Genomic DNA, 24213 nt, shown 5'->3' on the forward strand with positions numbered 1-24213 from the left:
TTTGGAACATTTAAGCAGCTCTGAAAACCATTTTAGTGGCTGAATCAAGTATTAAGTAACCAAAAAAGCATTTCCTAAATGCACAACATAAATTTATAACATTAAATTTGACACAAATTATTACAGATATTTTTTTAGTGAAATTTTATCTAGGGAAAGACTTTTAAGGACTTTTTAGAATTTAAAAGAAGTCCTTTTTTTAGTTTTATATTAAGTCAAGACAAAATTTCGTTGTTTTGAAGCACTGAATAAGGATTGTTTGAATTAATCTATCAAAATAAAGTTCAGGATCACTTTAATTGAAAGAAATATAAAGTTCACAATTCCTTTAACATATAATATAGTTTTTATGAGGTTTAAGTGAAGATAGCCAATTTTCTATCTGTCTGGATGTCTAGATGTCTAATTTTGATCATCATCCACGCTGATGCTGTCAATATCATCATCATCATTGTCCATCATAGGATCAGGGAATCCCTCGTCACTAGCACTGTCAGAGGACACATGTTCCACCCCCGCCATATCATCGCCCAAATCCAGATGCGGCCGTTTTGTCGGGTTCTGGCTCTTGCGTTTGCGGTTACCGTCTTCTTGCGCCGCGTTCATCGCCGCAGACAGGCTGGCCATAGCGGCTGCCCGGTTTTTCAAGCTCTCAAGGTCCAGAGGGGCGGCGGCTGCAGCACCATTGTTGTATAATTTATGAAGGTCGGAAATACGTTGAAGGTCGGCTTGCAGGCTTTTAAGGTCGGGCGGCAGGAAGGGGTTGAAGCCGGGCAGGCCGGGGAAGGGCAGCCCTGCGGGCGGAAAGCCGGCTGGCAAATTTTGTAAGCTACCAAAATTTTCTTTTTGAGACTTTTGGTGGGATGGCTCTTTAGGGATGAGGGGTGTGATTGGGCCGGGATGGGTGCGGCCATCCGTTTGAGAAATGCGGCGTTTCACTGTTGGCGTGTGCAGCTTCGGGTTGGGGTTGGCCGAGTGGCGGTTGCGGCTGCGACGGCTGCTGAACATCATATTGCAGCCGGGCACTGTGCACTTGTGCATTTCGCGCAGATGTACGGCTGAAAAGTGAATTTTCAGTGCACCCTTATCGCAGAAAGTTTTCATACAAACGTTGCATTGGACTCGCTTCTTGCCGGTGGAGGGACTGACAAACGTGATGCCCAAATCATCGGGCAGCTGGCTGCGCTTGTCGCCGCTATTGTCGGTTGAATTGCGTCTGCGGGAGGGAGAATCTCTGCTGGAATCCGCCGGGCTGCTTGACCTATCCATAATCAAGCTAGATCTGCTATTTTCGTGGCCGTTTGGCAGCCGCGACAGATTCAAAGCGCCGTTATCAGCATTAGAACTTGGCACAAATGTGGGCGAGGCTATTGAAGATTGTGGCAGCGAAACGGCGGCCGGCAGGCCGTGAAAGGGAAACATGGGAAAGCCAGGCGGCAGGCCAGGCAGCTGTGGAATACCTGCCATAGTGCTGGACGGCGGCAGCGGAATTCCACTTGAAAGGCGGCGGGAAAACATATTCTCCTTTGCTGAGCTAGTGCTGAGGGGTGACACGGATCGGCGGGCGTTGTATGACAACGGGCTGCTGCTTCGCATACGGCCTTCTTCAGAGGCATTTGATGCCGGTCGCCGTGGCGGGGACATGTCAGGCTGGCGGTTGTACAATTTATGGCTGGAGACCATTTTCAGGAGAGATTCTTTTGGGGAAGGTTGATGTTTAGTATCATCATCAATATTAACAACTTCATCACTATCATTGTTATCAAGCTCTGGTTTGTCCTTAATATCATCATGAGAAATATTTGATGAGCTAGAAGTAGTTGGCAGGGAGTGAGAAACGGGGGGAACAAGGCTTCTGTCCGCCAGATCTTGCAGGATAAGCTGTTGGGTGATGGTGCGGGTCTCAGTGAAGGCCAAGAATTGGTGCAGGAGTAGGGTCTCCTCACCCTTGGTGCACATAGTCCAGCGGTCTAGCGGAACTCCATTAGCGTCCTGAAATAGAGATATATAGTTAGTTAGGTAGATAGAAAGATAGCCAAAAAGCCACCTATTGTTTTATTAGTGTTAGTGTAAATTATAAATAATGATTTTTTTTCATCATTAAAATTTCCTAATATTGAAATTTTATTATTTAAGGAAATGAAGGGCTGTTTGGTTTTAGATAGATAGATATAGAGATAGAGAGAAGGTGTGTGTGTGTAAGAGAGAGAGAGAAAGAGTGAGAGGGCCTATGGAATGCATAAATTAATAGGCTAAAAGGTGATATATACAATATTATGTTGCAATAAAACTACAACAATATAAAATAGCGTCATTTGGTAGATACAGGTTTCTAGTTGTAATGCTTAGAATAGGGTAGTATTTTAGCCATGTCCAATTTAATCCACAAAAACTGTCTAAATATAACATTGTTTTTTTTTACTGTTTTGTGTGATAATAAATTTTTAATGGTGATACTTGAAATTACTTGGGGGCATATATGCAATAATTAAATGGATAAGGGATCTTAAGGGATAAGACAATGGCTGATAAATTGATGTACATCCCCAATGATTATACCTAAAATTACCCCCTCTGTAGATTATAATTAGTGGTTGCAACGTTTGGACACTCAACTTAATGAAACAACTAATTCAAATTCAGTCCCCAAAGAAATTAAGCCAAAACTTTAGGGAAAGTGTAATGAACAGGGCCCTTTTTCTTTGGTAAGGGATATAACAAATGGGAAAATATTTTTACATCCATTGTCATATCCCTAGTGTCCCTGGTAGTAATGAAGGAGTGTTTGCCAATGGACAAAATTAATATTATTAACCAGGGAATTAGGGATATGTTTCATGGAAAATTATTTTATTTTTCGTTAATATGTAAGGGAGGGGACAATGGGCTGTTTATTACACTAGTCCCCATAGTTTTATTATAACTTTTTTTTATTCGTTGGCTTATTAACCTTGAAGACTTTATTGAATTTTGATTAGTTGGTTCATTAATTTTAGTTTCAACCACTAATTGTAATGTACCTAATTTTGTTTATCATAATTGAGGATGTATATCAATTTATCGGCCATTATCTTATCACTTTAGATCCCTGATTATTATTAGTTGTCTTTTTATTCTTTAAACCCTGCATTTCTGGGGAGGTTAGGAGGGGGAGGGATTAGAAATGGTATTGCCCGTCCATAGTTTTAATTAACGCATGGGATGGGTTTGGGGTGTCATGACTTAAATTTTACTTGAAGCAATATTCGCTTTATCAATCATATCAAATGAAACAATATATCATATAATTCAAATTTTAATTCATTATTCTCAGTCCTTATATGGATTTGACCCCCCCCCCCCCTCCGAAAAACCCTTTGCACGCCACTTAAAACCAGTATCAAGTATTGAAAAATATGATTTAAAAACCAAACAAAAAAACAGCCCCTAAAAATACCTATAACATAGATTTTAAATATATATTTCTAAATTCAATAAAATATGTACATGTATGTCTTTTTGATGATCCGTATTTTCATGCGCTTGACTGGGCAACTGATTTCAGATTAAGGTATTAAGCTTGAAGCTTTTTAAATAGTTACACGATTTAAAATTTTATACAACGATTATTATACTTAAAAATCTGTGTTTTGTTGATAATATCTGTTCAAAATGATACTTTTTAACCCTTCTCTTTAAATGAAAATAAAATATAAAAAAATGTAATATAACATTAACATATTCTTACTCCTAAGGGAATAGAAAGTCCGGTTGATATGAAAATTTAATTCTAAAATATGAATTTCACTTTTTGCTTCCCCTTTTCAAAATAATATGATATCTTATTCATATTTTTTCATATTAAAAATTCACGAAATCTTTCATTTTATTAAAAATTAATCTGGTAAACAAAGAATATATAATAAACAGAGAAATTGACGTAAAGATGGACACAGCCAAGATACAGAGTAGCTTCGCTCCTAAAAAGTAAGAAAGAGAGATAAAAAAGATTTGAAAAAAAAAGTAAAATTACTTTAATTGACCAATTTTCTTGTTTTATATTGATTAAAATGAACCAGTATTGATTTAATAATTTAAGAAATTTTTTTTTACTTAATTTAATATCTTTTAAGCCTTTAATGATTTATAAAATAGACATAGATAATTTTATTTACAATAAGGGAGCAAATTTGGCTATTTTTTAAACTAGTCTCCAAAGTTTTAAAATAACGTTCTTATTCTTTTGCTCAACAACTTTGGTCCAAACGTTTCGACCTCAAGTTGGAATTTACAAAAGGGATAATTCTGTGCATAATCACTGGGGATGTACATTAATTTATCTGCCATTGTCTTATCCATGCCTGAAAATGAAATAGCTACTTTAGCACTCTTAATAGGTGTACTTTAATTTTTTAATTACAATTATAATCATAAAAACCATAAATTGCGACAGCACAACAGAAAACAATGTATGTTACATGGATATTATGTCAGGGATAAAATGGAACTTATTTATTGGTCAGTTCATTCATCCAGCAGGAAAAAGGGTATGGAGTAAAGAGGGAGGCAGTTATCTTAGCCCGATTTAAGTTTCACTTTATTAGAGTACATAATAATCTGGTGTAAGATCCAAGTAATAATATATCCATTATTACAGCCTAAATTATTATGAGACTCAAAAAACAAGTCTAATAATGTTCATAAACAACGCAGCAATAACAAATTCTATACATTTCTTATAAAATAACAGTGATAATAAATTATACTGTTTTCGCATTCGCTAACCTAAGAACTTTGGATACCTCTATAAAATTCGAATGAAAAAGACATAAAAATGTGTATAAAGTATAAAATCAAAATTATAGAAAAGCTTCACGCCTAATTACAATTTTGATAATTACAAACTTGTTTTAGAAGTTTTAAAAGTTAGATAACAATGAAATAGATAGAAAATTGAGATAAGACATTTAAAATTTGACAAAAAATAGTAAAAAAACGATGACTTTTAATTAAATTTAAAGACATGACATTATTTAAAAAGCTGTATTGTTTGTTAAAAGATGTATAATTAAAACTCAAAAATCATCGTAGTTAAACTTTTTTCCTCATTACAAGTGGCGAGGCGACTCCATAATGTATGGAGTTTGGCTCTGCGATACAATAACTTGAAATTCCTTGTTTATTATTAGATTTAAAACAAACATTAACTGGTGTACATCCTCAATGATGATGCACAAAATTACTCCTTTTGTAAATTACAATTAGTGGCTGAAACGGTTAGACATTAAACTTAATAAACCAACCAATCAAAATTCAATAAAGCTCCCAAAGTTGTGAAGCCAACGAATAAGAAAAACTATAATGAAACTTTGGGGACTAGTGTAATTTACAGAACAACGTCCCCTCCCTCCTGTATTGCTGTCATATTGATATGAATTTAAATGTTAACAAATGTCGACATAAAAATGAATAAATAATACCATTATACATTCAAATTTATCGCAGGGATGGGGGGCGGGGGGGGGGGGTGTTAATGAAAATTAAAATTGATCAAAATCATTCTTTGCATGTCCCTTATATTAGAAGAAATATTTAACACATCGATTTTAAAAGGGGGAAGAATAATTCAACGCCCATTGTCCTATGCCTTCATTTCCTGAATTTTCTTGGGATGATTTTGCATAATTTAGTTATGAATAAAATCATAAATGATGGATGTCAGGGGAAAGGTAATGGCAATGAAAATGTTTGAAACCGCTAAACCGAAATAGTTTCCATTTACAGGGTAGCTTTTCACAGGTTTACGGAAGGTTTATAACTATTGTTGGGGAGGGTTCCACCACCCTCCCAAGAGAAATTGCCAAAAAATGTTAGAATATTTATATCTAAAGGCCCCTTAATCCATGAATTAAAGATGAATAAGGCTTGAAAGCCTGTAACATAAATTGCCCCCAGCCCTTCTTAAAACATTCCTAACCTTCAAAAACCCCTCACTTACCATTCCCTTTTTAGAACCCTCCTCCACTCTTTTTTTTCTTAGTTATGATGTAATAATATTCAGGGAGGGAGGGGGCATTAGATGGTAAATTATACTGGTACCCAAAGTTTTAAAGACCGCATTATCTTATTAGTTAGCTCAAAAACCATAATCTGCTTTTATTGCATTGTTACTGATTAGATCAAACTTGTTTAACCAATAATATTTATCTACAGATGGGGTATCTTTTTAACATTACTGGGGATGTATATTAATTCATTTTCCATTGTCTTATCCCTTAAGATCCCTAAAGAATATTTCTGTGAACAATGTTAATTTTTTAAGGCTTTATCATCCCATTTGCTACCATTAACTAGGAAGATAGCAAGAGATATAGTCATAGTAACCTTACAATAGATAGTAAGATAGATAATTATTTCAAAAAATATCTAAAAATAAAATGGATATCCTACAAAATAAAGTAGAACGTTTTTTGTCTGTAGCTTAAGATTTCTATAACTGCTCGACCGGTTGAACTTTTCATTTTAGAGAACTTTAAATTGGCCCAGGATAATGTTTTATTTTAAATTAGTCTTAACATGGTTTTAGGCTATTCATAGATGCTAGTTGCGCAGTCGCTAGTATTTAGATAAAGAGATATATTGTAGCATAGAAAATCATTTTTATAAATAAAAAGGTACCCTTATAATAATAAATCACAAAAAATGGTTTATTCCGAAAAAATATAAGGGCAAACTTGTAAAAAAAACGTATAATCAAATAATCATTAAATAATATTTTAGTTAAAGTTAAAATGTGACTTTAGCATGATATTTTGAATATTAGTGGCCATATTTTAGATGTTAGAAAGAGAGAGAGAGAGAGAGAGAGAGAGAGAGAGAGAGATGGCATGAATGTTTAAAACCAGCTTTAAATGTGTTTAGACTCTAGAGACACTTTCTCTCCAACCAAGTTGGGGGCATTCATAACTATCTATCTATGCATCATGCTGTGAAGCCTGTATCTATCTATCTATTCAAGCAGTCTGGCTCAACTTTAGTTGACCCCCCCTCCTCAATTTTTTGTACCCATTCCTACACTCTCTAACACACACATACACACACACACACACACTTATGCCCTATAGCATCTTATGCATTATAACTTGTGGTCACAAATTTTCGTGTGTCTTTTTTTCTATCTTTCTATCCATTTTCTATCTTATTTGCTATCCATTTTCTATCTTATTTTCTATCCATTTTCTATCCGTGTTCTTCTTCTTTTTATAATTTATTCCCCCAAAAGATTGCTTCCCCCCTTATAGATAATGAAAGTCAAATATAGAATACTAATAAGGCAAACACATATGTTTAAAATATTGTCATCTGCTTGGCATCCGTCAACCAATCAGAGGCCAGCATTCAACAATGTCACCCAATCAACCAATAGGAAGCCAGTATTTGGTTATCTTTATGTTTGATCTTTCAATATGGACCCCTTCACATCCTTCCCCCCACGCCCCTTGGTGACATTTTTATGGTGGCCGTAATAATTTACTACATATATTTATGTATATAATATATATATAAATGGCCTTAACTTGCTTTAAAATCGGCGGCAGGTTGAAAAATATATGTATTTTAAAACAGGTTCCCTAGCTCCTAAGACAAATTTAAGATTTTATAGATATGCCATTTGACTTAAGTATATATACTTATGCATAATTTTATGTTTAAATAAGTTTTTTTGGGTATCGTAGATTCTCTATAACTAAGTTTGGGAGGGAGGGGACATTAGACTGTGTATTACACTGGTACCCAAAGTTTTATGAACACGTTGGCGTCAAAACTTTGGATACGTTTAATGGATTTTGATTATGTTCGTTTTCATTTTCAAATATGATAATTTTTCAAGGAATTTTCCGAGACTAAATACATGTAATAACCTTTTTGATTTTTTTTCAAGAATTGTGATCTATTCGATTTTCATTTCCCTTTTATTTAATCCATAATAGCAATTCTAAAACAAAAGGTCGCCGCAAAAATGGCGCGTTTTATATGCTTTTTTTTGGGCAATGACTTTTTACTTTTGTCTTCGAACTAACCCATTTTTTTTATCAATTTGGCGAAATTATAATTTTGATTTGACCCACGTTCTGGGATTGGTTATTAGGACCTAGTAGAGGTAAAATAAATCAATCATTTCTCCATTAAAGCTCTTTATCGCATAATATTATCGGTAGATTTTCACGAATATTAAAATGAAAAAGTAGAAGATTAAAACTGGTGTTAATTTTATGGTTTTTAATAAAAATTTTAAGATTAAATTTTATTTTTGATTGTTCTAAAAGTGAGAGACGGATTTTTGACCTTAAGTACATTGTGTAATATCATAGGATCAGACGTTTTTTGGTGCATATGTGTGAGTGTGTGTATGTGCATGTGTGAGCATGTGCATGTGTGTGTGGGTGTGTGTAATCGTGCGCTGAGTTGCATTTATTTTGGATTTATTTTAGGTTAGGATAGATAGATACCAAGATAGCCAGCTCGATAGATAGATACCAAGATAGACAGCTAGATAGATATATAGATAGATACCAAGATAGCAAGGTAGATATTCCAAAAAATATTAAGTGTAAAACATGATATTAAAGGTTCTTAAAAGAAGAAAACAATATCTATAAAAATGGTGTAAAACAGTTTATAAAAGATAGTTAATAAGATAGATAGATAGATAGAAAATTATATTCATAAAGACAGTATAAAGAAGGCTATAAAAGATAGATAATAAAGATAGGTAGATAGATAGAAAATAATATTCATAAAGACAGTGTAAAGAAGGCTATAAAAGATAGATAATAAAGATAGGTAGATAGATAGAAAATGATGTTCATAAAGACGGTGTAAAAATGGGTGTGGCAATTTTGAGACAAAAGTTCACAATTTTTAAAATGTCTACAAGTAGCGCAGCAATAGCAAGCTAATAAGATGAATTTATAGCAGGTTTTGTCAATAAGTCACTATATATGACATTCTAATACTTTTATTTAGCAGATAATATCTCTATATCGTATTTTAACCCTCTATAGATAATAACTTAAAACTATTACATATTGTGTAGGTTTATTAATGTTTCATATAAACTTTATATGGGCTATATAAGCAGTTATACCCCCCTTTTTATTAATACCCCCCGCCCCCCCCCCCCCCCTAATATAATTTTCAGAGCACCCCCATTCTCAGCTGTAATGGTTTTTTTATTGGCTGGTTAAGTTTCCCCCCCCCCCCCCATAAACATGCAAACCAGGTGGACAAAATTGCTTTTCCAGTATGGCTCCGAAACCGATTAATATCCGTTGGATTAGAACCAGTTCTCAGCCATAGTGAAAGCTCTTTGAAAGCACGGTATTACAGACAATTTTCCATGAATATTAAAATATAAATCATAAAATTAATACCCCGAGGCAAACAAAACTAGTTTTAATTTTAATTTCCCATTTTAATATCCGCGGAAAGCTGTCTATAATACGATGCGATAAACAATTATTATCATATTGGCTATTGAATTTGTATATACATAAAAAAATAGCAAAGTTTTAAAGATTTTGATCAACTTTTTTCTTCTGTCGCTAAAAACGTATTTTTCAGCTAGTACGTTGGTTAATAATATATCTAGATGACGTTTCTTCATTTTCCAAAATTGAAGATTTGTAATTTTAGCGTTTTTTGCTGCTTTTAGTGGCATAAAAGTGTTTGATCTAAATCTCACGAATCTATAATTTAAACATAATTTATTGAGTACAAAAATCATTATGCATAATCGATAAAGGCAGAAAAACAGACAATTTTTACTTAATTTTGGGAAATTTTAGGGCTTTTTAAAAGGTTAAGTTACAAAAAATACTTTATTATAATGTTTTGTTATCATCATTTTGATGGTAACTTTGAAAAAAGGAGTCTTAAGAGGGATAAGACGATGGCCAATAATATATTTACTTCTCCAATGATGATACACAAAATTACCCCTTCATTAGATTAAAATCATTGGTTCACACGTTGGACACTCAATTTAATGAATCTACCAGTCAAAATTCAATAAAAGTCTCCAAAGTTTTAAGCGAACAAATAATAAAACGTTATAGTAAAACTTTGGGGGCTAGTGTATGCCTTGTTCAAATGACAAATAGACATATAAATCCAACTATAAAGTAGCTATGCTTTATAAATAATATTTCTAAACAATGTGTATTGATAAAAACGTGGAAAAATACGTTTTTGTCAACATTTTGTGTTTGAATAATTATCTTTAAATTACTGTCATTGCAAGCTATAGTGCTGCTTTGGTGTATTAATTAATGGTTGAAAATTTAATAGATTAATTGATGATACCTGCTATAAAATCAACGTTATTTAACAAAATAAGATAATAAATGTTAGTTTGAAATAAATTTTTAAAAAATATTTTGTGTTAATTATAAAACTTTTAGTAAATTATCAATGAAAAATACAATGAAAAAGTCCAGATATAATGTTTTATGAGCGTAGCAACTCTTTAGACAACTCAGGAATGGAGGGGACATTGGACTGTAAATTACACTGGTACCCAAAGTTTTTCTGTAGCTCAAAACCTTTGGGCACTTTTATTCAATCTTAATTGGTTGGTTCCTTGATAGTAGTGTCCAAATTTTGCAACCAATAATTTTAATCTAAAAAAGGAGTAGTTTTGTTTATCATTATCGGGTATGTACATCAATATATCGTTAATTGTCCTATCCCTTAAGATCTCTGAAACATCCCCATGTAGACAGTCTTATATTGATAAAATAACTGCAGAAAACGCAATATTTTGGCAGTTATTTAGTCACAACCACTTGTAGCTCAGCGATAGTTAATCATAAATTTAAGTTTAGAAAAAAGAAAACTGTCTCATTAACGTTAAATTTAGTGGTTACGGCGATAGTTATAGTATATATGTACATAGGTGTTCTCGTAATGTTGCACTAGATTTTCATGAACTCTAATAAAGTAAACCTCACAGCTAGCTAAAATAACGATACCCTACATCTATTCCCTTTATCCAATCTCATCCCCTACTACTGGAAGAACGAACTGACCAATAAATAAGGTCAATATTATAACTATGCACAGAAATACTGAAGAAAATTAAAGAAAGAACAATAAACTACTATACACTATTATTTCTTGAAATATATAGCTGATAGTAGTATCAATAAATTATTGGCAGAAAAGAATGAACACTTCACTTATGATATTTATATGGTCCTCTTTTGCTTGTTAGTCGCTTTAAAATTCACTCTTAAAAACTTTGAATTTTTAATTTCTTGTTTTTTAAAAATCAAATTTATACCTATTGAATTTGTTATAGAAAATGTTAGTGTAAGAATAATAAAATATTATTACAAAAAAATATATTTAAATTCTTTTTGGATAATAAAACTTTTTAGAGTGATTTTTGCCTGTGCTTAACAAGCAAACTGCTTGGTCTATTTTGGTATCACTTACACACACACACAAACACACACATGTAACATGGACGCCGTAATGAGAATAGCAATTAAGGTCGTCATGAAGAGAGAGAGATCCTTATTATGTCTTTTATATGCTTGCCATTTAGATAGATAGCATACACTAACTATCTATCTGTCTTTTTGGATATCTAGATATATAGCAAACTAACTATCTATCTATGCTTGCCATTTAGATAGATAGCCAAACACTATCTATCTATATGTCTGGATATTTAGATAGATACTGAACTAACTATCTAACTGTTTAGATAGCTAGATAGATAGAATATAGCAATTCATGTTTCAAAACTACTATTTTACTAATTTAAACGGACAAACGGACGTTCGGTAAGATATAGCGCAGCTTCGCTACTAAAACTGTGTGTCTTGGTGCAAGATTTGAAACGGTGATAGACGAAAAAAACAGGCAATTTTAATAAATTAGGAACACGCCTACAAAATTCTATATGGCTGGCGGAAAACGTTGGGGGGGGGGGGGCAGATGGTTTTGGGAGGTGGAAAAAAGTAGATAGAAAGATAGATAGAGGAGATAAAAGGAGAAAATATAGAGAAAAGGGCACAAGTTAATATAAAAAACGGTCAAAAGCCCATTCGAGAATTTTCTTCACACAAAAACAAAAATAATTAATTTTGATTGCTTGGTTCAAAGAGTCCTAATTTTTCAACCAATAATTGTATACTAAAGATAAGAGATGTACAAAAAAAATTATAATTCATTGTCTTATCCCTTAAAAAACCCTAAAAATACTAAATCTAAATTTGATGGATTTTTTTCTTGGAGAATTTTCTCCGATAAAAACTGGACAATTTCTATCAATATATATTAAGTATATATAGGCCCCTTGTCCATAGATATATAAATCACCAATCTATATTCTATATATATAGATATTTATCTCCCTCCCCATATATATTATAGTAAGATACAATCATATACTAAACAATCACTGTAAAAAAATCTTCAAAAATTTAAAAAGTTTTACCAAGGATCTAAAGGGATAAGACAATGGCCTTTAAAATGATGTATATCCCTCATTGATGTTACACAAAATTACCCTTTCTGTAAATTATAATTAGTGGTTGAAACGTTTGGACATTCAACTTAATGTACCAACCAATTAAAATTCAATAAAAGTCCTCAAAGTTGTTGAGCCAAAAATTAAGAAAACGGTATCATTAAACAATGTCCCCTCTTTCCCAGATTAAAAGATCCAACCTCAATTTATTGTACTGGCATTTGACCTAAACTTTTTTTTAGAGTGATATTACCGTACTATAATAATGTAAAATTATAAAAGATATCTGGCTGGCTTGTTTATTAAACTTCCTCGGGCTAACTTTTATCTATTTCTTTGGACAAATTAGCGTCTGCGCACCTAGCCCCCAAGGGAGGGATATATAAGGCAAACTTGACCTAACAATGACCCATGAAACGCCCCTACCCCTCTAAAAAGTTGAAAAAACGGCGTGTCCTCTAAGACTGAACGAAAAAATGTTGGGTTTTAGGGTTTTGAACAGGTTTTAGGCTGTTTTTCCCAAAAAGAAGCAAAAACAGCCTTAAAGTTTTAGCGATTAGAAAGATCTTTATGGACAAACAGACAGTAGTACGTTATATAGGGAGTATCTGCACTCGATTAAAAAACTTTAATATTTTCACGGGTTATGATTTTGTATACATGTACATGTTATTATTACTAATTGCTTAATTTTCACTTATAAGTTTCCTAATTTATCAATATCAGTTATATCCAACATAATTACACATATTTATCGCACCAAGGGGTAAATTAGCAGAAAAAATGAAAATTGATTATTTTTATGATTGAAACGTCCGTGTTCCTTTAAACTTGCTAAAAAGTGTTTTAGGAAAAGAGAAAAATTTGCTTATATTTTACAAGTTTTGAAGATTTAAAAACCCAAAAATTTTCGCGTATCAAACAAGTTATCTTACTGTATAATACTTTAATGTTCTCTATTATGCCTTTTTTCTGTTGATAACTTGTTATTGCTGCACTATTTATGGCCATAATTTTCCTTGTTTTAAAAAAAATTGTGGAGTTGATAATTTGTGTATGTGACAGATCACAGAAAATGGATATTATATACGAGGATATGTTAACAGGGGAAAATTTGTCATCAATTAAGGTTGCTAACATGGACCTCATTTAGTGGTCATCTTTTTCATTCAGTAAAAAGGGAGGAGATGGGGTAAGAAGATAGATTTGGGTCTCGTTAGCCAGCAACGAGTATGGCTTTATTAGAGTACAAGAAAATCTGGTGCAACCTCCAAGTAATGATATATCCAATGTGACAGATCACAGAATAATTTGTCCAAGATTAATCGCGGGAAAATTTCGCCCCTTTTTACAGAATTTTGCTAATAATCAACTAATTATTATGTCAATAAGTAGCGCATCTACAACAAACTAAATCTGTAAAATTGGATTTTTTTATGTTTAGGGTAACCCTTTTAGATTTGATCAAACTTATTTCTAGCTAAAAATAGTTCCTTTTGTCTAAAATAAGATTAAGACATAAAAAGTTACCACAACACTAAAGTAATTTAGAAGACAGATAGCTAGCAGGCTCGCTAGCTAGATATCCAGAGATAGAAAGATAGAAATTAATGTCTTACAAGACAATGACAGATATTCATGTGTCATATGGCTTCAAACACACAGACACACACACACACACACATACACACACAAAAGAATTAGCCATTAGCATTTTTTTAACATGCCAGTATAAGAGTGCAGAAAAATGGTCTTTTTTTCCCAGGATAAATGTTCCCTGGCGGAAATCCCGCATATATTGTAATTGATTGAAAAAATAGCAACAAAAAACACGACCAAGTATCATTTTTCAAGACTTTAATTGCAAGCATTTAAAGATATATAAGTAGCTTTTTTATATCTCTTAAAGGCAGAATTTGAAAAAAAAGGAATGGATTTATTATTACTTGGATCATACACCAGATTATCAAAGTAAAACTTGTAGCTGGCTAAAATAACTATCCCACCCTTTCACCCCCTTTACCAAGTCCCCTCTCCTTCTACTGGAGTCTATGTTAGCAAGCTAAATTGATGACATTTTTACCCCTGTCATAATATCCTTGTATATTATATATCGAATGACTATGTTCACTTCAGACCTCAACGGGCAATTATTAGGTTATGAATAACAATTTACTGTTTCATTTTTCCCTGCAAAGTCGAACAAAATTGTCCTTGGTATGAAACAATGTTTTCCCAGTGCTTTTTGTTGGTTTTTAATGCAGTTCCCGAAACTTTATAGTACAGTAAAATCACAGCTGATTTTATATGAGAAGAACTTGCTTTTCTGCTGTGATTATTATTAATATAATGATGTCTATGAACCCCGCAATGGTTAGGTAATTGTTTAAGTTGAAACAAGACACAATTTTTATAAATTAATTATGCTATGTTGTCTGTATATCTATCTTTCTTGATATCTACATATTAGCTATCTGTCTTAAAGAGGTAAAAAAAACTTAAATTGCCTTTTGTCATTGTTTAATTAGAGCAAAAAATTAAATTAAGAACAACAAGAAAGGAAAAATCCATTAATTAACATTCCTTTAGAGCTTATGTATAATGTACACCCTAACTGACTCACTATTTTACTAAGAAAATGATATTAGATGGCAAAAATATTGCATATCTTAAAATTATATATAGTTAAACAAACTTAAACCACCACGTTGTAATCATTTGGGTTTTCCAAGATAATAGTTTTGAGTCATTCTTGTAGTGTACATTTTTTATTTACTTTTCAAAGGCCTTTTTCATAGGAAAATTTAATATATCTATAATACAAAGTAGAACGATGTCTGTCTGTTTGTACCGAAGGATCTCGCTAACCACTAAACCGGTATGGTTCTCCTTTTCAGTGTAACTTCTCATAGGTCTAAAGAAGTTTTATAAATATTTTGGGGGAGGATACCACCAACCTTCAAAAGAAATCGCCCCTAAGGGAAAATGATCCCCCACAAAATTTTTTAAAACTTTCATTATTAAACTACTCAAGGATCATTAGAGGCCTCTAGTGGCGTAGCCGCTAGTATCTAAGAAAGGGTTATGAGAAAACATAATCTGTATATTAAAAGGGAAAACAAAAGTTGTATATTCGCATATTACAAAAGAATTGCTAATCAATGGTGCGCAAACATTTCCGCATAACATATTTGCTAAAAGACACCATAGCAAATCATCAAGAGAAGGTGTTTCAATAATAATAGTGAAGTTTGTGATGTTTGAATAATATGCAGAAATGAATATAGAATATACGTGGATATATTGACAGGGGTAAATTTGTCGTCAATTTAGCTTGCTTACATGGACCTCATTTATTGTCCAGTTTGTCGAGGGAAGTTGATGGGGTAAAGCTGATGGATAAGGAGTATCGTTATTTTAGCCAGCTGCGAGCATCACTTCTTTAAAGTACATGAAAATCTGGTGCAATATCCAAGTAATAATATATCGATTTATGCAGATTTTTACTTTGATTTATACGCGCGGAGGGGAATGCACCCCCCTCCCATAATCAATTTTCCCAAGACCCATATTCTCTCTCTTTTATCTTCTGCAAGGACTAAAGGAGTGCTTTCTTAAAGGTCAGAAAATAAGAAAACAAAAAAAATATTTACATCTCCAATGATGAAAAAAGTACACTTTTATAACCTAATAATTTTGTTTAATCAAACAAATCAAGATTTAATAAATTTTTAAGTCCTTAAATAAAAAAAAAACTTTTGAGACTAGAATAATTTTCAGTCTAATGTCCCCTCCCTCCATTCAAAGCATCGGAAAGACTGACAGATGAACGTATAAACTTATCACTACTAGGCTATGTCACAAAACCTAACTTATTTCCAAACCTGTGTTGAATATAACCCTTGGAAGAACATAAAAGTAGATAGATTGTGGGTTTTGACAGAAGAAAGAAAAGGTTTTAATCTACTTAACTCAGGGATTTTAAGGGATAAGACAATGAAAAATATATTAGTTTACATCCCCCAATTATTATAAACAAAAATACCAATTCTGCAATAGATAGATGGAAGGTAGATTCATAAAATTACTAAAAATCACAAAACCTTTCAAAATAATGAATTATTAAATTACTCTTATATATGTGTGAAAGGAATTTTAATTTATTTTTCATTGTCTTATCCCTATATTGTCGATCTACTACAAGGGAATATTCATAATAAAAGGCTAATTTGAGTTATCAAAAAGGGAAAACAACATATTAAAAATGGTTTCAGAGTTGTTTAAAAACTTCAGTATAACAGTAAAAATTATGTATATTCAAAGGGGTGAATTATTTGTTTTGTTGTCAAATTTATTCTTTAAAAAAATATGGTTTTAAACACGTTTATATTTCAATTATTAGGAGCAAAATTGCTCTTTCTCTAGATTAAATTATTCGTTGAAAAGTTTGGACATTGTTAGTTTCAAACCAAGTATCAAAAGCCAAAGAATAAGGAAACGTGGTAATAAAACTTTGGGTACCAGTGTAATTTTGTTCATTGTCTTATCCCTTCATATTCCAAAATCATACTAAAACACCTAATATTAATAAGCCCAATTGTCCTCTCCCTTCCTGGCAAAGGAGAGACAGGGATAGTTCAATTGCAAACAAAAATATTATTTACCTTTAATTTATATCCTCTAAGGTAATCTTCATAGTTCCAGGAACACGCGGTCAAAACAATATTTCTCTCCTCCGATGGCGGTCAAAACAATATTTCTCTCCTCCGATGACAAACGGTCAAACGCACGGTCAAGCAAAATTTTTAGCCGTGTGGGCACCGCATGACTGCCTGCCAAAATACTGCGGGCCAGTGTCAAAACGGCGGTGGGCGTCAGCGATTCTGGGGCCGATGCGGCATTAATTAAATCACTTGCGGGGTCTAGCCGCGTTGGGAGGAGGCTTTCTGAGTTGGGTGAGTCAGATCCATTTTGGTCTAGCGGCGATCTGGAACCGTTTCTGGAGGCGGCGGACGATTCCTTGCTGGCAGCTGCTGAGAGGGACAGGTAGCTCAGGGCTGAAATATGAATGCATATTGAAATACAAATAATATTTGAATAGGGTGGGTTAGTTCAACAACAACAAAAAAAGTCTTTGCCTTTAACTTTTCAGCAGTTTAGAAATCAGTGATTTGTATTTTGATTAATTGTTATATTCTGGGAAAACATTTTCCAGTATGGCTTCCAAACTGATTAATACCCGCTAAATTGGAGCCGGTTCTCAGCTATAAATAAAAATCATGTATAGCATTATATTACAGACAATTATAATTAATCAACAGTTATAACTAAAATAATTACATTATTACTTTATTACTTTTAAGTATCAATTTCATTAAATTAAAAAAGTTTTCAATTGCTATAAATGAATGAGCTAATATTCAGCATGAAAAAATCAATTAAAAAAATGTCATTATCTTTTAATTACAATTGTAAGCAATTATCTCTTTTTCTAATTTACAATTACCGCCATTTGATATATATCACTTATTTTCCAGTATGACTTCCAAACTGATTGATATCCGCTGGATTAGAACCGGTTCTCAGCGATACTTAAAAATCATGTATAGCATCATATTAGAGCAAATTTTCCAAGAATATGAAAATAAAAATCTAAAAATCATTATACGTTTTTAGCCTCTCGGGGTTAACAAAACTGTATTTTTATAAAATTGCAGTTCTTTTAGTTCTTTAAATCAGTACATAAACAGGAAAAACAAAAGTGAAAATATTAGTGGTTTTTTAAGACACTCACTTTTAAAGGCCCAAACTGTATGAATGTATAGTCTTAAATGCATTTTTTTCTGCTTTTAATCCATTATAATTTTATATATAGAGATATATATAATTAGATAGATAGATATATAGAGAATAAGATATGTTTCCTATTATATAAAGTAGTCTGTAGCTTATTATTTCAATAACAACTGAACCGACTGGGTCCTTTATTTTATTTAATTTTTAAGTCTTTAAATGGTTTAAGGCTATTCTTTTAGCCCGTCTCTGTCCCTTTAAATATAGAGCCCCGTTATGTTAGGGGCGCATAATGAGAGAAATTAATGAAATTAATTAAACTTATGACAAAAAATAACTATTTTATTGGCCAATTTTAGATTTCTAAAATTATTCATATAAAAAATACTTACGGTCAAAGGAACCCGAATGAGGGCGAGGTATATCAAAATTTGTTCGCAAAAGTAATTCCATTTTGCGGATTTATTTTCTAACAATTTCTAGATAAAATTTCACAATGTAATATCAAAAGTCTTGATGTTGTAAAAATCACATTTATGAAGTTCTATTTTCCATAACCGGTTTTAAGAATAATATAACTCCGGTTTTGTTGTATATATGAAACACTTTTTAGTAGCGAAGCTACTCTATAATTGTGCACAAATTGTGATATCGGGATAATTATGACAGAACAAATGTCTGTTCTTCCGTTCGAAGTGTCTTTATTCCGACTAGTGTAAGTCAGTGCAATTCATAAATGTCGCCACACAGAATTATTCTGTGTGTGTGTGTGTTTGTGTGGGTGGGTGGGTGACGGTGCGCAATAAGAAGTAAGGTGTCGCACAAATACCCCCCCCCCCATACTCTTTTAGTGTCCATTTCTTTCCCACTACTCTTTTATTAACCCCTTCCCCCTAAGGTCCCTTTACCGCGCCCCACCAAACAAGCACACCGCTCACCAACAGACACACACTGCACTCACACAGTCCACACTCAGAGAGTGTTGCAGATTGTCGCAGTACTCTACTGTGGCCGCCAATTTAACCCCACTCCTCTTTAACCAACCCCGCATCTCTCCCGCCCCAAACAGAGGGAGGTATGGGGGTAGCGGCCCTACTTGACAAAAAGACACACGATTGGTCGTTTCTCTCTCTCTCGGTCCTTGGCTTGTCTACTCTCTTGCCCCCACGTCCCCGTTTTTTCCAATGTTCTGTGACTGTCATATATTTCCCCCCATCCCCCTATCTTTGGACATTTCTTTCCCTTTTTTCGTTCTAAATGATATAACCTCCCCTCCGTCTAAATGAGCATCACTTATTGAGAGTTAGGGATGCTGTAACAATAGAATGTATATATATACAGGGAAGAAATTATGTCTTTTTGAGAGGAAAGGGGGGACTGAGGGAAAAAAAGGGATGTCTGTTATTTCTCTGTCACTGGAATTGAGGTCCATCTTTCTCTCTCTCTCTTTCACTCTCTCTTACTCTCTCTTTCTCTCTCTCTGTGTCTCTCTGTCTCTTTCTCCCTCTCATTCTCTCTCTCTCTCTCTCTCATAAATTCTTAAACCCTATCTTTCTGTGTTACCTAAGAAATTTATAATGAGGGAGAAAGAAAGAGAGAGAGAGAGACAGATAGAGAGACAGAGAGAGAGAGACAGAGAGAGAGACAGAGAGTGTGTGTATGTGTGTGTTTGTGGACAAGGTGACCAAAATTCTGTCTCTCTCTCTGTCTCTCTCTCTCTCCAACTCCCTCACTCCCTCACTTATCTTTCTCTCTCATCTTCCATCTTGACTTGTACTTCTGGCTCAAGAGAAAGCATGATCAAGCAACACACACACACACAAACTTACCCACATACATACACAGGTTTATTGTGTAGCAACCCTTTAGATGATGCTAAATGTATATGTATATAAATGGTGATAGATAGAGCACAGTTTGGTTTCAGGAAGGGAGGGGATAATGGGCTGTCAAAAACACTTGGCCCCAAAGTTTTATAATTACGTTTTCTTATTCGTTGGCTTTTCAACTTTTAGGACTATTATTGAATTTTGGTTGATTTATGAAATTGAGTGTCCAAACGTTTCAAACACTAATTGTATTCATCTGAAAGCTCAATTTTGTATATCATCATTGTGGATGTACAACATTTTATCGGTCATAGTCCTATTACTTAAGACCCACAGTGTGGATATTTAGATAGTAGATAGAGTATAAAATATTAATTAATAGATAGATGATAGTTAGTTAAAAAGATGGAAAAATTAATCAATAGCCTGAGATATATATAAGAAGATGAATAATTAGATTTTTTTGATATATTTGGAAAAAATGTACCCTCATCCATGTATCCATTTATCTTTTTGTGAATTGCTCATTTTCTGTCTGTTGTTTCAAAATTTTGCAATCTAACATCGTGTTTTGGTCATTAAAACTGGTTTTGCAATAGCTAGAAAAACAACCTAACTTTTTTCTGCAGTTAAAATTCTCACTGAGACATGAAATGTTTAATTCATATTTAAGATGTAGATTGTAAAACACTACAATCCTTTAATTGTTATAATAATTGACAAGGATGACAACATCCATAAAAGTACAAAGGCTTATAAATATTGTAGAGTGTCAGAACTTTATAAGCAGAATTTTAATTTGTAAGTCTAAACAAAATACATTAAATACAGGATACAGTAAAAGGATTTGATTCAGGATTTGAAGAGACACCTTGCTTATAATATTTTAAATTTCAGAAAAAAAGTTGGATATTATTCGGTTTCGAACCCATACTTGAAAACTGTTTCTTATTCTCAAAAGCAATTTAAAATTCCCACTGATATTTAAAGAAAGGAATTTAAAGTTTAATCCCACAAAAAACATTTATTTTTCTTTATTTTTGTTCATAAAAATCAAATTACATATTTGCTATTATTATTATTGGTTTATATTTTGGGTGTTTGTTCGCTTAGGTGAATATTTCCTTTTAGCCAAAGTTAGTAAAATAATGGATTAGCTGTTTATTAGATCTTAATGAACATACAGACAAAGCAGACTTCATTTTATAATACCAGGTTTGTCTGGACTGAGAGGCCGAATGCCTGGGGTGAGAAAACTAGTATTTATTTTATGATTTTTATTTTAATATTCTTGAAAAATTGTCTGTAATACGTGGCTATACATGATTTTTCAGTATGGCAGAGAACCGGTTCTAATCTAGCAGATATTAATCGGATTCGAAGTCATTCTGAAAAGTTTACTATAAGTTATTCTTATTTTTAAGCTTTGCTTATATGATTGTTGTCATCTTTGCTACATATAAATTTTTCTTCAGAATCATTGTTGCAACATATTGTTATATATTTTCTCAAGCTAGGATTAAAATATCATTTTAGAGGTCACCAGGGAGGGTGGAGACATTGGGCTAGTCCCCAATTAAAAAAAAAATAACTTATTCGTTGGCTTAACAACTTTGGAAACTTTTATTGAATTTTAATGGTTAATTCATTGAGTTGGGTTTCTAAACGATTCAACCTCTAATTGTAATCTACAGAAGGGGTAATTTTGTGTATCATTATTGGTGATGTTCATTAAATTTATCGTCCATTGTCTTATCCCTTTATATCTCTGGATGTGACCCTAACAATTACTAAGGGTTAAGCACGCTTATTTAAACTTACAGGAAGCGTAGCTACTCTACAACCTAATGTTGTCTGTCCGTCTGTATGTCATTTATATCCTAAATTATATAGGTTTTCAGAGAAAAAATCTACTTAGGTTAAGTTTGACAGACATTTTTAATTGTCCGTCTGTCTGTCGGTGTTATAATGCTGATATTTTTGTACACATCTTAAAAAAACTTTTTTATGCTAACTTTTTTGACACGAAGATACTCTTTAACTAATACTGTCTATCTCTCAGTAAAACTTATTAATAAATAAGTATCATAGTATGGCTCCGAAACCGATTAATATATGCAGGATTAGAACCGGTTCTGAGCCACACAGAAAAACGTTTTGTTGGCTCGTGCCTTCATTCCTTCGAGCCCAACAAAATTAGATCAATTTTCAAAAATTTCTATTTTACTATCCGCGTATAGCTGTCTATAATACGACGGGATTTATGGCAATTAATTATCATTTATTGTTACTGTGCTAGTATTTGAAATAATTGTCCTTGTTTAAACCTATTTAAAGGATTATTGTATCAAATACAAATTTTTCATGGGAACTTTAAACATTGTTTTAAATTATTATTTTAGTATTCTTACAAAAATAGGAATTTTAAAACTTTTCTATTTTAATATAGAGTAATCAGTTATTAATTTTTACAGCCAAAGATCCTAAAAATCGATATAATTATGTAAAAAAAACTCGTGAACCTTGAGAACTAGATAAATACACCTTCTGATTTCCGACGCTATTGGCTTTTATTCAAAGACCCAATTTAAAGTACCCTTTTTAGAGTTACTATTTTCCCTAGCTTATTTTTTTTTATATACAAATTTGTGTCATTGTATGAACTCTTTTCTCAAAAGTTCACAAAGTAAGCTTTTGTGAAATTTTTATTATTTTTAGATCAGTTTGCGCCAAATTTTAAAATGTCTTGCCCAATAAATCATAGTTTTTGGTAAATTTTTAAAAACTTTTTAAAATTGCTTGCTATAGTTAAGTAAGATTACAAAAATAAATCTGTAAAATTGAGAAAATATCAGGGATGAATGTGAAAGTTTGTACCACCCAATTAAGACTTCATAAAAGTCTTCAAAGCTTATGGAATATTGTCTTTTTTTTTATAAAATTGGTAACCAGTATAATTTACTTTAGATTTGCATGCTTTAAGATTTTTTCACATCTTTAGTTATGACACGTTTGAGGCAATAATCAAACTTTTCACCTTTTGACATCCAGAGGATACAATACGGTTACAAGTTACTAATAATGGATATAGAATATACGTGGATATTATAACAGGGTATATCTAGGTTGCTAACATGGACGTCATTTACTGGTGTGTTCGTTAATCCAGTAGGAGGGGAGATGCTTGGGTAAAGGGGGTTAAGGGTGGGAAGGGTTGCGTTATTTTAGCGAGCTACAAGTTTCACTTTATAAGAGTAAATGATAATCTAGTGCAACATCCAATTAATATTATATTGATTGTCACGTGGTACTAATTGAATTAACTAACTTTTCCCTAATTAGAGAAAATATTTTTTCTAACAAATGTGTTAAGTTAAGTTTAACATTAGACAAAATATTCTAGAGTATTTGAGGATATTGTACTCGTCATAATAAGTTATTTAGAGGGATTAGATAAGGGCCAAAAAATTTATGTAAATCACCAATGATGATACACAAAAATACCCCTTCTGTAGATTACAATTGGTGATTGAAACGTTTTGACACTCAGCTTAATTAACCGAACAATTAAATTCCCTAAAGTTGTTAGACAAACATATAACGTTAATATAAAAGTTTGGGGGACTAGTGTAATAAACAGTCCTTTGTCCCCTTCGTCCCTGGTGTCCAAACTCTTCCACCAATAATTAAAATCTACAAGAAGGATACTTTTATCCTTATTGGAGATGATTAACAATTTATCTTCTATTTTCTATTCACTGACCATTTGACACGTAGTAAAAATCACTCTAAATCTCCCTCTATTGGTTTATAAATGAACCATTAAAGTTGACGGGCCATGTAACCTCACAAATTAGTACTCCACAAGTAACAAGGACAATTATATCCATAAGAAGCGCAGCAATAATAAGCTATTTATTAAGAAACACCAGGGAGGGTGGGGACATTGGGCTGTTCATCATAATAGTCCCCAAAGTTTTAAAATTCTGTTTTGTTATTCTTCAATGGCTTAACAACTTGTAGGAATTTAATTGAGTTTTGATTGGTTGGTTCATTTAGTTGAATGTCCAA

The 24213-nt window shown here is 32.7% G+C and overlaps 1 protein-coding gene across 1 annotated transcript; it reads right to left on the minus strand.

The window, feature by feature from the left end:
* Positions 1-276: 276 nt before the first annotated feature.
* On the minus strand, positions 277-19027 carry LOC145312272 (uncharacterized). The gene is made up of 3 exons (XM_080151512.1): positions 18706-19027; positions 17185-17577; positions 277-1992 (listed from the first exon to the last, which is right to left on the minus strand). The coding sequence occupies exon 3, from the start codon at positions 1957-1959 to the stop codon at positions 403-405; it is 1557 nt and encodes a 518-aa protein (XP_080007638.1). The 5' UTR covers positions 1960-1992; positions 17185-17577; positions 18706-19027; the 3' UTR covers positions 277-402.
* Positions 19028-24213: the final 5186 nt, after the last annotated feature.

This window comes from Acartia tonsa, chromosome 2, assembly GCF_053477335.1.
Source record: "Acartia tonsa isolate MP-2025a chromosome 2, ASM5347733v1, whole genome shotgun sequence".
Taxonomy (NCBI): Eukaryota; Metazoa; Arthropoda; class Copepoda; order Calanoida; family Acartiidae; genus Acartia; species Acartia tonsa.

Bases quoted from the DNA above. Each gene is read 5' to 3' on its own strand.
- LOC145312272 (XM_080151512.1), bottom strand. From the start codon at position 1,959: ATGTGCACCAAGGGTGAGGAGACCCTACTCCTGCACCAATTCTTGGCC.